The sequence below is a fragment of the Bos mutus genome, chromosome 2, assembly GCF_027580195.1.
Source record: "Bos mutus isolate GX-2022 chromosome 2, NWIPB_WYAK_1.1, whole genome shotgun sequence".
NCBI classification, from domain to species: Eukaryota; Metazoa; Chordata; class Mammalia; order Artiodactyla; family Bovidae; genus Bos; species Bos mutus.
The window spans coordinates 115,029,322-115,041,599 of record NC_091618.1 but is presented as its reverse complement, the minus strand read 5'-3'; the positions used below and the strand labels follow the sequence as shown (position 1 = coordinate 115,041,599).

Here is a 12,278-nt window from a genome sequence, read left to right as displayed (position 1 = left end):
TTAAAATGTAGTAGGAATAAATGTGTTAATTAAGCTATTACAAGAAAAAAGATTTTTGATGTGAAGAGCTGACTCATTTGAAAAGATCCTGATGCTGGGAAAGATCGAGGGCAGGAGGAGAAGGGGACAACAGAGGATGAAATGGTTGGATGGCATCACTGACTCGATGGACACGGGTTTGGGTAAACTCTGGGAGTTGGTGATGGACAGGGAGGCCTGGTGTGCTGCAGTTCATGGGGTCGCAAAGAGTCAGACACGACTGAGCGACTGAACTGAAATGCAAAAGAGAATGGATTTGTATTTTTTGCTTTTTAGAATGATTTTAAGATACTTTAATGTACATAGGCATAAGCATGAATATTTGCTGAATGATGTACTAGGAGCGACAATCGTTTGTTAAAGTGGCATTTTAGTTTTTAGTTTTGTGTATTGTTTTAAAGATCACAGTTGTAACTAATCTTCTTTTTAAACCTAGCTGTAGTCTTACTCTAGAATTGTGCTGTGCAAATCAGCCACTAGACCCATGTAAAATTTTGTTATTTGGAGTAGGATAAAGAGGCTTCCTAGGTGGACAAGGCAATGGCACCCCATTCCAGTACTCTTGCCTGGAAAATCCCATGGACGGAGGAGCCTGGTAGGCTACAGTCCATGGGGTCGCTAAGAGTCGGACACGACTGAGCGACTTCACTTTCACTTTTTGCTTTCATGCATTGGGGAAGGAAATGGCAACCCACTCCAGTGTTCTTGCCTGGAGAATCCCAGGGGGAGCCTGGTGGGCTTCTGTCTATGGGGTTGCACAAAGTCGGACACGACTGAAGCGACTTAGCAGCAGCAGTAGCAGCAGGTGGTCCTAGTGGTGAAGAACCCACCTGCCAGTGCAGGAGATGCTGAAGATGCAGGTTCTGTCCCTGGTGAGGAAGAAGATCCCCTGGAGGAGGAAATGGCAACCCACTGCAGTACTCATGCTGGAGAATCCCATGGATAGAGGAGCCTGGCAGGCTGCAGTACAAGGGGTCCCAAAGAATTGGACATGACTGGGTGACTGAGTACAAAGTAGAATAAAAGCTACAGTTGAATTCCTTAGTTGTACAAGCAATATTTTAAGTGATCATTTATCACATATAGTATTGTAGCTATTGTATTGTGTACATATAAACCACTTTCATTATTACATATAATTCTGTTGTTATAACAGTGGTCTGGACTATCAAAACTCAATTTGTAAAGGTCAGGGATTCAGTTCTTTGCTATTTCATGTAGATTATGTTCATTTGGGGATAGATCATGTCTTGCCTTCTGTCCCCATTCCCAGTTTTTCCCCAGCCCTAAAGAAGTAATGTTCGGAGAAGGCAATGGCACCCTACTCCAGTACTTCTGCCTGGAGAATCCCATGGACGGAGGAGCCTGGTAGGCTGCAGTCCATCGGGTTGCTACGGACATGACTGAGCGACTTCATTTTCACTTTTCACTTTCATGCATTGGAGAAGGAAATGGCAACCCACTCCATTGTTCTTGCCTGAAGAATCCCAGGGACAGGGGAGCCTGGTGGGCTGCCGTCTATGGGGTCGCACAGAGTCAGACACAACTGAAGCGACTTAGCATTAGCAAAGAAGTAATGTTACAAACATTTTCTTTACATCAGAAATTTAGATGTGCTTGTTTTAAGACTTTATGATAATTTTGAAATAATTAGAAAAATGTTGTAGTTTCACTAAACCAAGATTAATAATAAATCATTCATCTAAGCACTTTTACTTCTTAAATATTATATTGAGTTTTTAATGAGAAATCTATTAACTACTATTGTGGCAGCATATTTTAGTTATAGTTTAACTTGGTAAATGTGCTCTGCTTTGCATTTTAAAATAAATGTCCTTTGTAATAAACATGACATTTAATGAATCTAAGTGGCTGTCAGTGGTCACTGAAAAGGAAAATTCCTCTTCAAGTTTTGCAAAAGAATTTTCATTCTGTATATTAGCTATCTGTCATAATTATGACTGTCTTGTATTAAAGTAAAACTTTTTCTGATATTGGGCTTTAACTGCTAAAATGATGCTTTACTAGTGATTACTTTTGAAATTAAACCCACATATTAAGCCATAAAGTGACTTGAGTGAATTGTAAATAAAATGCTGTAATAATGAAGTGCTTTAAATATAGTCACTAGTGTGAGCATAGAACTCAGTAAAATTTTTTTACTTAAATTCTTACTGTGTTCTGTTTTTTACCTCTAAAGTTGTTTGAATCTAAGTAAAAAAGGGAGAGCTTCACCTTTTAAAGTCATTTGAGGAAATTCCATGAGAGAGCATGGCTGTTCTCCCAGTTACTGAGTTTTCACTGAATTTGCAGCAAGCTAATTGCTTCTGCTAATAAATAATCTAAAATCGATGCTGACAGCAGCTAATTGGCACAGAGATTTTATTTTGTAAAGCTCTTGGCTAACGACCTTCTTTAAATTAATAGCATTAAGTGCTATGAGGAAATAAATCTGAGGAATTGCCTGTCATTTGCTTGTCATGTCTAATAACTTCCAATAATGATGGCTGATAGATTTTTGCACATTCCATTATTGAAGTTGGTGCATGTAATTATTCTCCTCATTATACGTAAACAATTAGCAATATTTGGTATTTCCTTGTAGTAAAGCTGTTGAATACAAGTAGCATATTAGAGGTCAGAAGCCATTTTAAATTCTGAATTTTATTATTTGAATGTAGGAAGTCTTTCGTGCTATCTGGATGTATTATGTGCTATTTATTTTAAGCCTTGTACTTGAATACTTTTTGAATAGGACTTATAAAAATATGTAGTGTATGAATGTTTTAAAATGTGACAATTTGTGGAAATTTTTGTTTGCAGCTTGAAGAAGTCATGGAAAAAGAAACTTATAAAACAGCTAAATTAATTCTTGAAAGGTTTGATCCAGATTCAAAGAAAGCAAAGGTAAGGCTGTGATATCACCATTTTATTATAAATTGCCCATTATAGTAGGACACTGTAATAACATTACTGTGTTTGATAGGAGTTTGAGCCACCGTCTGCTGGAGCAACTGTAACTCCAAGACCTGGACAAGGTAAATAAACTTTGTAGAAACTGCTGCTGCTGTTGGAAAGATCCCTGTTTACCCAAGTGAGTTCAAAAGTGTGATAGAGGTCTGAAAAAATGTAAAATGCTTTTATATTAATTTGTATTTGGTTATTTGAGATATGACTTAAAGTAGATGGCAGTAAGTTTATTTCATTTTTCATTAAAGATGTTATCTATTGAGATTAAATATATAATTGGTTACAGTCTTTTGAAATTTAAGTGATTTCACCAATATTTTGTAATTCCCCCCCCTTTAAATAAGAGCCTCCTGGAATGTCTGCTATTATGAAAATTCCTACATTTTTCTGATTTATTTTTGAGGAAATTAAATGAAGATTTTTGTCAAATTTGAGTTTCTTCTAAAATAACACTTTTAGTTACGAAGAGGAAAATAATTTAGAAATGAGAAGAATATTGAATTACTGCTATATAATAGCATTAACTCTTTCTTTTTGAGGTTATATTGCCAGATTACTAGTGAAACCATTACTATTATATCATTAAATATTACGCAATTTAAAAAATATTATTGTGATTATATAAAGAATTCCCATGACTAGTGTGTGAAAAGATATTTTTGAGTTTGCACTGGCTTCCCTTTTTGTTCTCGTCTCTAGAATATAATAATACATAGATATACCTCAGAGATATTGCAGGTTTGGTTTCAGACCACCCCAAAAGTAAATATCGTAATAAAGTGAGTCACATGAATTTTTTGGTTTCCTGGTATATATTAAGGTAATGTTTACACCATAATGTAGTCTGTTAAGTGTGCAATAGCAGTATGTCAAGAAAAAAATGTATATCCCTTAATTAAAAAATACTTTGTTGCTAAAAAATGCTAATCATCATCTGATAATGCAGAGTTGCCATAAACCTTCAATTTGTATAGTTTATTTTGTAAAAAAAAGAAAAGAAAAAACGAACTCAGTATACATAAAGCACAATAAAGTGAAACACTGTAAAATGAGGTATGTCTGTAGTTTGTAAGGCTTTTGTTGCAATACAGAATATACTGTATTTAATTTTTACTCTTATAAATCATCAGAATTGGAGCCTGGTTTATAAAGTTAGGGTGGTATTTAGAACTTTGAGAAGTCAGTACTTTTATTAATTTCCACAGTGACCAGGGGTATTAATAAGCCTTAATAGTTTTAGGTGTTCTAATTGGTGGAGGAATGTGGAAAGGATCTCATCTCTGCCATCTTTCATAAGTAGAATTCTGGTTAATAGAAATATTAGCCTGCTCTTTTGATGAATATAGAAGTTTATCAAAAGTTATGTTAAAGTTTAAAGATGATTAAAATAAATTAATCTTAGGGAATTCCCTGGTGGTCCAGTGGTTAGGACTCTGTACTTCCACTGCAGGGGGTATGGGTTCAGTCCCTGGCTGGGGAACTAAGATCCAGCAAGCTGCATGGCATGGCTGAAGAAAAGAAAATTATTTTACAGTGTAACACCTACTTTCATAATCAGTTTAAATATTTTTACAATTTATACTTCTTACTAGAAATTATAAAAAATATTGTGGCCTGCAGGCCAGGTTTCTATACTTTTTACTTATATAACTATTAACTAACTTTACAAAAATACTTTTGAAATAACCTTCATGAATGTATTTTTAAAATGTGATATTTTGCAGAAAGCTGATGCTGTTACTTTAAATCTATTTTCTCTCGTTATAAAAGAACATATGTATGACTTTCTTAAGCATTTATTAATAATTAGGCAGCATTAATTCATTTAAGAATCTGAACTTATCTTTCCTTAGAAACTTTTGAAACTCAAACTTTTTTTCTTATGATGTCATATTGTAACTGTAGAAAAACCGTCTCTGGTCTCTCTGATTTGGATTCCTGAAGCACTACTTTTGGATATTCTTTTAGGGAAAATTAACATTTAGCTATAATACAAATGAATTGTTCACTTAAAAAAAGGTATTAAATAACTCTTATGTGTAGACACCAGGGGGAATAAAGAGATGAATATAGTATGGCTTTTGACCTTAAGAAGCTTATAATCTATTTTTTAAAGTATTTTTTCTGGGGTACACTATTCTAGTATTTGTAACTTTATTCGTAACTTTATTAATATCTGTAGATATTAATTACTATTTGGAATTTTCCCCCCTATTTAAAAAAAATTATAAACTATATCTCAACTTTATTCCCCTTATTGAGAATTACAGTTTTCATGTTACTTTGATCTTGTTACTGTTATTTTGATAGGTGACTTAGTCATACATTTTATTTATGTTTAAGTTCTGTGTTTCTGTGAGTTTAAACTTGTCTTTATTTCTTTGCTTTAAACCATTGTTAGTCCCTCCCTCCCTTCCTTTTTTCCTCCCTCCCTCCCTCCCTGTTAGTCTTTTCTCTTCCCTCCTCCTTTTTTTCGCTTTTGTTTCTTTCACCTATTTCTGAGCTTATATAATAGGAAAGGGGAAAAACTACTAAAGGGTGTTTGTATGTACATTATGTGGCCCTTGAACAGATCTGCTCTCCAAACTGAATCTAATTGGGGTGTCCTTATTTTACTACCTTTCTTTAATGTTTACTAAACCAGAACTTAGATTCATGTATAATAGATAGCTTTCTCTCATTTTTTATTATTAGGTGTAAATGATACATATTATGGGCTTCCCAGGAGGCGCTAGTGGTAAAGAACCTGCATGCCAGTGCAGGAGATGTAAGAGACGTGGGTTCAATTCTTGGGTCGGGAGGATCCCCTGGAGGAGGGCGTGGCAACTCACTGCAGTATTCTTGCCTGGAGAAGCCCATGGATAGAGAAGCCTGGTGGGCTATAGTCCATAGGGTCGAAAAGAGTTGAACATGACTGAAATGACTTAACACAATGTATATTATACTAAGATTTATTATGAAATTTGTGAATAGTATTTTTTGATTTGTTTAGGTTTAGCACTAAAAGGAATATAGTATTTACTGACATAATACTAACCTGACTGCCAGCCTCCTACCCCCTTTTTATCTCTTGTGTTTATTTTTTAAAAAATTACTGAAGTATGGTTGACATACAGTATTGGTTTCAGGTGTACAACATAGTGATTCAACATTTATATGCATTAAAAATGCTCTCCTTGGAAACTATAGCAATCATCTGTCACCGTACAAAGTTATTATCATATTATTGACTATATTCTTCATGCTGTACATTATATTATATCCTCAAAACTTATTATGTGACTGGATGGATGTTTGTACCTTTTAATCTCCTTCACCTATTTTGACCATTTGCCAACTCCCCATTTCTCTGGCAACTACCAGTTTGTTCTCTGTATCTGAGTCTGTTTCTGTTTTGTTTGTTTTGGTTTATAGGTATGACATATAAGTGAAATCATCTGGTTTTTACCTTTCTTTGCCTGACTTACTTCACTTACCAGAATAACCCATAGGTCCATTCATGTTGTTGCATATGGCAAGATTTCATTCTGTTTTATGGCTGAGTAGTAGTCCATTGTATACATAAATGTATACCATATTTTCTTTATCTATCTATGGGTGGACACTTAGTCTGCTTCCATATCTTGCTATTTGACATAATATTGCCATGAACATAGGTGTGCATATATCTTTTCAAATTAGTGTTTTTGTTTTCTTCAAATAGAAACCCAGGAGTGGAATTGCAGGATCGTCTGGTTGTTCTTTTTATTATTTGAGCAACCTTCATATTGTTTTCTATAGTGGCTGCACCAATTTATCCCACCAACATGAGAGGGTTCCTTTTTCTCTTTGGCAATGCTTTTTATTTGTTGTCTTTTTGGTAATAGCCATTTTGACATGTGTGAGGTGATACCTCATCGTGATTTTGATTTGCATTTCCCTGATAGTGACATTAAGCAACTTTTCATGTTTCTGTTGGTCATCTGTGTGTCATCTTTGAAAAAATGTTTCTTCTGTTCCTCTGCCCATTTTTTAGTCAGATTGCTTGGTTTTTTGATATTGAGTCGTGTATATTATTTGTATATTTTGTATATTAGCCCTTTGTTGGATATATCACTTGCAAATATCTTTTCCCAATAAAAAGGTTGCCTTTTTCTTTTGTTGTTGTTTTTCTTTGCTATGCAAAAGTTTTTAGTTTTATAAGTCCTGTTTGTTTATTCTTGCTTTTGTTTCGCTTGGCTGAGGAGATAGATACAAAAAGATATACTGTTGTCAGGATTTATTGCCTATGTTTTCTTACAAGGGTTTTATATTTTTAGTCTTTAATCGATTTTGAGTTTATTTTTGTATATGGTATAAGAAAGTGGTCTAGTTTGATTCTTTTGCGTTTAACTGTCCAATTTTCCCAACACTATTTATTGAAGAGACTTTCACCACTTGATATTTTTGCCTCCTTTGTCGTAGATTAATTGACTCTAATCATGGCTTATTCCTGAGCTTTGTTCCATTCCATTGATCTATGTGACTGCTTTTGTGAGCACTGCACTATTTTGATTAGTATGTGTGCATGCATGCTCAGTCACTTCGTTGTGTCTGGCTCTTTGTGACTCCATGGACTTCAGCCTGTCAGTCTCCTCTGTCCATAGGATTTTCCAGGCAAGAATACTAGAGTGGGTTGCCATTTCCTCCTCTAAGAGATCTTCCCAACCCAGAGACTGAACCCGTGTCTCTTGCATTGGCATGCGTGCTAAGTTGCTTCAATTGTGTCTGAGTGTTTGCTACCTCATGGACTGTAGCCCATCAGGCTCCTCTGTCCATGGGATTCTGCAGGTAGGAATACTGGTGTGGGTTGCCATGCCCTCCTCCAGGGGATCGTCCTGACCCCGGGATCAAACCCATGTCTCTTATGTCTCCTGCATTGGCAGGTGGATTCTTTACCACTAGTGCCGTCTGGGAAGCTCTTTGATTATTATAGCTCTGTAGTATAATTTGAACTCTGGGAGTATGCTAACTCTCTTTGTTCTTCTTTGCCTATTTGGAGTCTTTTGTGGTTCCATATCAATTTTAGGATTATTTTTTCTAGTTTTGTGTAAAATGCCATTGATATTTTGATAGAGATTGCATTGAATTTGTAGATGGGTTTTTGTAGTATAGACATTTTGAGTGTTAATTCTTCCAACCCATGAGCATGGTATATCTTTCCTTTTATTTGTTTCATTATCAATTTTTTTCATTAGTATTTTACAGTTTTTAGAGTACAGGTCTTTCACCTTCTTACTTAAATTTATTCCTAGTTATTTTATTCTTTTTGATGCAGTTATAAATGTGATTGTTTTCTTAATTTTTTTCCTTTCTGATAGTACATTATTAGTGTATAGAAATGAAACAGACTTCCATATATTAAATTTGTATTCTTCAACTTTATTGAATTCATAAGTTGGCTTGAAAGTTTTTTTGTGATGTCTTTAGGGTTTTGTATATTTAATATCATGTTCTCTGCAAATAGTGACAGTTTTATTTCTTCTCTTCCAATTTGGATTCTTTTTCTTGTCTGATGGCTGTGGCTGGGACTTCCAATACATGTTGAGTAAATGTGGTGACAGTGGGTATTTTTGTCTCTTTCCCAATCTTAGAGGAAAAGGTTTCAGCTTTCTCTGCTGAGTCTTAGCTGTGGGTTTGTCATCAGTTCAGTTTAGTCACTCAGTAGTGTCTGACTCTTTGCAACCCCATGGACTGCAGCATGCCAGGCCTCCCTGTCCATCACCAGTTCCTGGAGTTTACTCAAACTCATGTCCATTGAGTCAGTGATGCCATCCAACCATCTCATCCCCTGTCATCCCCTTCTCCTCCCGCCTTCAATCTTTCCCAACATCAGGGTCTTTTCCATTGAGTCAGTTCTTCGCATCAGATGGCCAAAGTATTGGCATTTCAGCTTCAACATCAGTCCTTCCAGTGAATACCAGGACTGATTTCCTTTAGGATTGACTGGTTGGATCTCCTTGCAGCCCAACGGACTCTTAAGAGTCTTCTCCAACATCGCAGTTCAAAAGCATCAATTCTTCAGCACTCAGCTTTCTGTACAGTCCTACTCTCACATCCATACATGACTACTGGAAAAATCAGAGCTTTGACTAGGTGGACCTTTTTTGGCAAAGTAATGTTTCTGCTTTTTAATATGCTGTGTAGTTTGGCATAACTTTTCTTCCAAGGAGCAAGAGTCTTTTAATTTCATGGTTGCAGTCACTATCTGCAGTGATTTTGAAGCCCCCCAAAATTAAGTCATCACTGTTTCCACTATTTCCCCATCTATTTGCCATGAAGTGATGGGACCAGACCATGATGTTAGTTTTCTGAATGTTGAGTTTTAAGCTAACTTTTTCACTCTCCTCTTTCACGTTCATCAAGAGGGTCTTTAGTTCTTCTTCGCTTTCTGGCATAAGAGTGGTGTTATCTGCATATCTGAGGTTTTTGGTATTTCTCCCAGCAGTCTTGATTCCAGCTTATTCTTCATCCAGCCCAGAATTTCTCATGATGTACTCCGCATGTAAGTTAAATAAGCAGAATGTCATATATGGACTTTATTATATTGAGGTATATTTCCACCATACCCATTTTGTTGAGAGTTTTTATCATAAATGGATGTTGGATTTTGTCAAATGCTTTTTCTACATATATTGAGATAATCATGATTTTTATCTTTTTATCTTTTGTCTTGTTAACATGGTGTATAACATTGATTGATTTTTGGATATTGAACCATCCTTGCATCCTTGGGATAAACCCCACTTGATTGTGGTGTATGATCCTTTTAATGTATTCTTCAATTTGGTTTGCTAGTATTTTATTGAAGATTTTTGCATCTTTGTTTATCCAGGAGTATTGGCTTATAATATTTTTATAGTGTTTTTATCTGATTTTGGTATAAGCGTAAAGGAAACACTGTTGGAATGAATTTGGGAGTGATCCTTCTTTTTTTTGGGATAGTTTGAGAAGGATAGGTATTTACTCTTCTTTAAATGTTTGATAGAATTCTCTGTGAAGCCATTTGGTCCTGGACTTTTGTTGGGGTTTTGTTTGATTACCAATTCAATTTCATTATTGATAACTATAGTCTGTTCGTATTTGCTGTTTCTTTATGATTCAGTCTTGGAAGAGTGTATGTTTCTGGGAGTTCATCCATTTCTCCTGCTTTGTGCATTTTGTGGTGGTGGTAGTGGGTTAGTTGCTAAGTTGTGTCTGACTCTCGCAACCCCATGAACTGTAGTTTGCCATGCTCCTCTGTTCATGGGATTTTCCAAGCAAGAATACTGGAGTGGGTTGCCATTTCCTTCTCTAGGGCATATTCCCAACCTAGGGAACGAACCCGGGTCTTCTACATTCCAGGTGGTCTCCTGCATTGCAGATGGAATCTTTACCAACTGAGCCACCAGGGAAGCCTTTGTGCATTTTATTGGCTTATAATTATTCATAGTAATCTTTTATGATTCTTTCTGTGGTGTTTTGGTTGTGTTGATTGTAACTTCTTTTATTATCTGCTTTTATTTATTTGGGTCCTGTCTTTTTTTCTTGATGAGTCTGGCTAAAGTTTTATCAATTTTGTTTATCTTTTCAAAGAATCAGTTTTTAGTTTCACTGATCTTTATTATTTTTTAGTTTCTGTTTCATTTATTTCTGCTCTGATCTTTTTTAGTTTCTTCCTTCTGCTAACTTTGGGGTTTTGTTTATTGTTTTTTTCCCCCAGTTTCTTTAGGTGTAATGTTAAATGGTTTGCTTGAGGTTTTTCTTATTTCTTAAGTAGGCTTGTATCATTGTAAACTTAGCTGTTAGAACTGCTTTTGCTGTGCCCCATAGATTTGATATGTTTATCAAACATATCAAGGTATGTTTATCTCAAGGTATTTTTTAATTTCCCCTTTGATTTCTTTGTTGACCAGTTTGTTGTTTAGTAGCATATTGCTTAGCCTCCGTGTGTTTGTATTTTTCTATTTTTTTCTTGTAATTGTTTTCTAGTCTTATACTGTTGTGGTCAGAAAAGATGCTTGATATAATTTCAGTCTTCTTAATTTATTGGGACTTGTTTTGTGGCCAAGCATGTGATCTTGGAGAATGTTCAATGTGCAATTGAAAAGAATGTATTCTGCTGCTTTTGGATGGAATGCTTAGTGTATTTATATATAAAGTCTTTCTGGTATAATGTGTCATGTAAGACCAATGTTTTAAATTGATTTTTGTCTGGCTATTCTATCTATTGATGTAAATGGGGCATTAAAGTTCCCTATTATTATTGTGTTATTGTCTCTCCTTTTATGTCTGTTAATATTTGCTTTATATTTTTAGATGCTTTTATGTTGGTCACATAGATATTTACAAGCGATATGACTTGTTAGATTCATCCGTTTATCCTTGTGTAATGCCCTTTGTTTCTTGTTACAATTTTTGCTTTAAAGTCTGGTTTTTTCTCATGTATGTCTTGTTGACCCAGCTTTCTTTTTATTTCCATTTGTATGGAATATGTTTTCCTATTCCTCTGCTTTACATCTATAAGTATCTTTAAATTTGAAGTGTCTTGTAGACAGTTTATGTATGGGTCTTGATATTGTAATCCCTTCAGCCATCCATTGTCTTTTGATTACAGTATTTTTGTCCATTTATATATAAGTATTGCCATTTTGTTATTTGTTTCTGGTGTTTTTGTAGTTCTTCTCTGTTTCTTCTTCTCTTGAGATTTTATGGTTGTCTTTAGCATTATGTTTGGATTCTTTTTTTGTTCTGTGTGTGTATTTTGTACTTTTATTTGTTTCTGTATATGTATTATATATTGCTGTCTGTTTTAAGTGATGATCTTGTTTAAGTTCAAATGCTTTCTCAAAGCCCTTCATTTTTAGCCCCCACGTCATATTTTATGTTTTTGATGTCATATTTCACATTTTTAATTTTGTGTATCCCTTAACTACTTATTGTAGATAAGATGATTTTACTACTTTTGCCTTTCATCCTTTCTACTAGCTTTATAAGTGACTGATCCACTTCCTCCACTATATATTTGCCATTACGAGTGAGACTTTTCCTTCATAATTTTCTTATTTCTAGTTTTTTTTTTTCTTTTCCTCCTGAGAAGTGGCTTTAACTTTTCTTGTCAGTTCAGTCACTCAGTCGTGTCTGACTCTTTGCAGTTCCATGGACTGCAGCACGCCAGGCTTCGCTGTCCATCACAAACTCCCAGAGCTTGCTCAAACTCATATCCATTGCGTCGGTGATGCCATCCAACTGTCTCATCCTCTGTCATCCCC

General features: G+C 35.1%; 1 protein-coding gene across 5 annotated transcripts in view; it reads left to right on the top strand.

Moving 5' to 3' along the window:
* The window catches only part of LNPK (lunapark, ER junction formation factor), a 98,895-nt gene that overhangs the window by 38,851 nt on the left and 47,766 nt on the right, over nt 1-12,278 (top strand). For all 5 annotated transcript variants that reach the window (XR_011461726.1, XM_005910405.2, XM_070358762.1 and 2 more), the window contains 2 exons: nt 2,863-2,946; nt 3,026-3,077. Coding sequence is in view for 4 of the 5 variants with exons in the window: in XM_005910405.2 (XP_005910467.2) it covers nt 2,863-2,946; nt 3,026-3,077 (136 nt within the window). In the remaining variant the exon portion in view is untranslated. The remainder of the gene's footprint in view (nt 1-2,862; nt 2,947-3,025; nt 3,078-12,278) is intronic.